Source organism: Sinocyclocheilus grahami, unplaced genomic scaffold (genome assembly GCF_001515645.1).
Source record: "Sinocyclocheilus grahami isolate Dianchi unplaced genomic scaffold, SAMN03320097.WGS_v1.1 scaffold4694.1, whole genome shotgun sequence".
NCBI classification, from domain to species: Eukaryota; Metazoa; Chordata; class Actinopteri; order Cypriniformes; family Cyprinidae; genus Sinocyclocheilus; species Sinocyclocheilus grahami.
The window spans coordinates 8,524-10,576 of NW_015509584.1; the positions used below are offsets into that span (position 1 = coordinate 8,524).

The window sequence follows — 2,053 nt, forward strand, 5'->3', positions numbered from 1 at the left end:
AGTAGACATTTACATTTTTTCTTGCCTTTCTCTGTCTATTTTTTAATTTCAGTTCTTCTGAGACTTGGGAAATCAACACAACACCAGGTTAAAGACCACTCAGTGCTCACGGTGAGGTCATACAGAAGTAAATTTGCCAGTTTATCAGGGTGATTTAAATGATGATGGGCTTACATACCATTATAATTCCCATTGTATATTTAAGACATAACTGATAAAGATGAAAATGGACTTAAAGTAAATACAGCAACCTCACAGTGAGCTTCTGCATGGTTTTTAAAAAGAAAAAGCAGCATGACCCCCAACCACTTATTTAAGTAATGTATTAATTAGATTACATTTAATTCATTTTTGCCCGCAATATTTGATCCATACATTAATGATTTAGATTACAATCTACATTAATATTTACATTTACTTTAACATTAACTTTTAAAAGCACAGCCATTAAAAAAGCACATCCCATGGCACTATTCAAAATTCCCAGAAGCCCCTTTAAAGCGTGCAATTTAAAAAGCAATGTTTTAATACAGCGCTCTTTTACAAACTACATTATAATTGCATGACATTACATTTACATTACATTACATTACATTTAATTCATGGCAGTAGTAATAATTATTTGCTAAATTAACAAATTGCTTTTATGTGTAAACTTTTACAGAAAACATTACTGGTGCATTTAAATATGCTTTAGTGGAAGCCCAGAGTTACCCATGCAGGCCTTACCGATACAGAAGCCCCACAAAGAGAGCAGGATGAAGGAACAGACAGAAAAAGCAGAGGTACACCCTGATGCCATTTGTTTTATACTCACCTGTGGGCCTGTGATTCCTGTAAAGCCTTGGGACCCTGGGGGACCTGGAAGGCCTGGTGGTCCAGGAGGCCCCTAAGACACATTAAGCACATTGGAATAAGTAGAAGTAAAAGGATGGTCATTTATTACTCATTAAAAGAGTCACAATCACTCTCAGATTCCTTTTTGTGTCTCCATAAGTCCATTAGTAGAGTGTAGCACTGAAAGCCTATCGTAATCGCTATTCATTCATGAATGAATGAATGAATGTTGTAATTCTACTGTAATTGCTAGGATTTTTTTTTTTACAAACTTCTCAAAATGCAGAGATTTAAGCAGCAGAGGAGCGATACAGAGTGAAAAAGGATGTCAGACCTGAGGACCAGGCTGCCACCTGCTCTCACCACCTGGGACCCCCTGCAAGAAAAGAGTAATTGACTTCAGCACTGTGAATGACATCAGGTCTCATGATGAGACGTGAGTGATTTAAAAGGTTTTGTTTAATAGCCCACATTATTAGAGTGTGTATGTGTGAGAGTGTGTTAATGTCTTCCTGATTAACAACAATAAAATAAAGCATTAGCTCACAGGTCCACCGGTTCCAGGGAACATATCATTCAAACAGTTGCACTCTGCTGGTTCACCCTACGACACAACAACAACAACAACAAAAAAATTGGTTACAGTGAGTTGTACATTTTCTGAGTAAACTGCCACAACTAGTGAAGATTGTTTCCAGGGTGATGCTATGTGGTTGCTAAGGTATTCTGAATTATTTTTATGCTGCTAGGTGTTTGTTTATTGGAACAAATTATATATTTTAATTAAATATATTCAACCTAACCTAAAAGAGAGCATCCCAACTCAGCAAAGCTAATGGTTTCTAATAACCAATATTTATTTTTATTGTTGTATTATTTTTGCTATTTGACAAGAACTAAATTATCATTTAGACTACAACAACAAAAAAATATACCCATTGTATTATTATTATTATTCATAAATGAATGCATACTGATTTATTAATAATAGCAATAACAATATTAAAATGAATTTGAGCTCATTTAAAATATAATAATAATACTAATAATGTTTTTATATAATGACATTTGACAGCTGAGAAGTGTAAATAAAGTTAAAAAGGTCAAACCAATTAGTATTTGGAATAATAATAGTGATAATTCCCTTATTACATTCCCAAAGAGTATCATAGTTTTTACTAATATTTTTAATACGTTTTTATTTTTTTTTATTTTA

The 2,053-nt window shown here is 33.3% G+C and overlaps 1 protein-coding gene across 1 annotated transcript in view; it reads right to left on the reverse strand.

The window, feature by feature from the left end:
- Positions 1-31: 31 nt before the first annotated feature.
- Positions 32-2,053, reverse strand: part of LOC107576943 (hibernation-associated plasma protein HP-27-like) — a 2,902-nt gene continuing 880 nt past the window's right edge. Inside the window, exons 2-4 of the mRNA XM_016263065.1 lie at positions 1,385-1,441; positions 1,172-1,213; positions 32-889 (exon numbers count right to left, since the gene is read on the reverse strand). Coding sequence (XP_016118551.1) covers positions 683-889; positions 1,172-1,213; positions 1,385-1,408 — 273 coding nt within the window. The 5' untranslated portion in view covers positions 1,409-1,441 and the 3' untranslated portion in view covers positions 32-682. The remainder of the gene's footprint in view (positions 890-1,171; positions 1,214-1,384; positions 1,442-2,053) is intronic.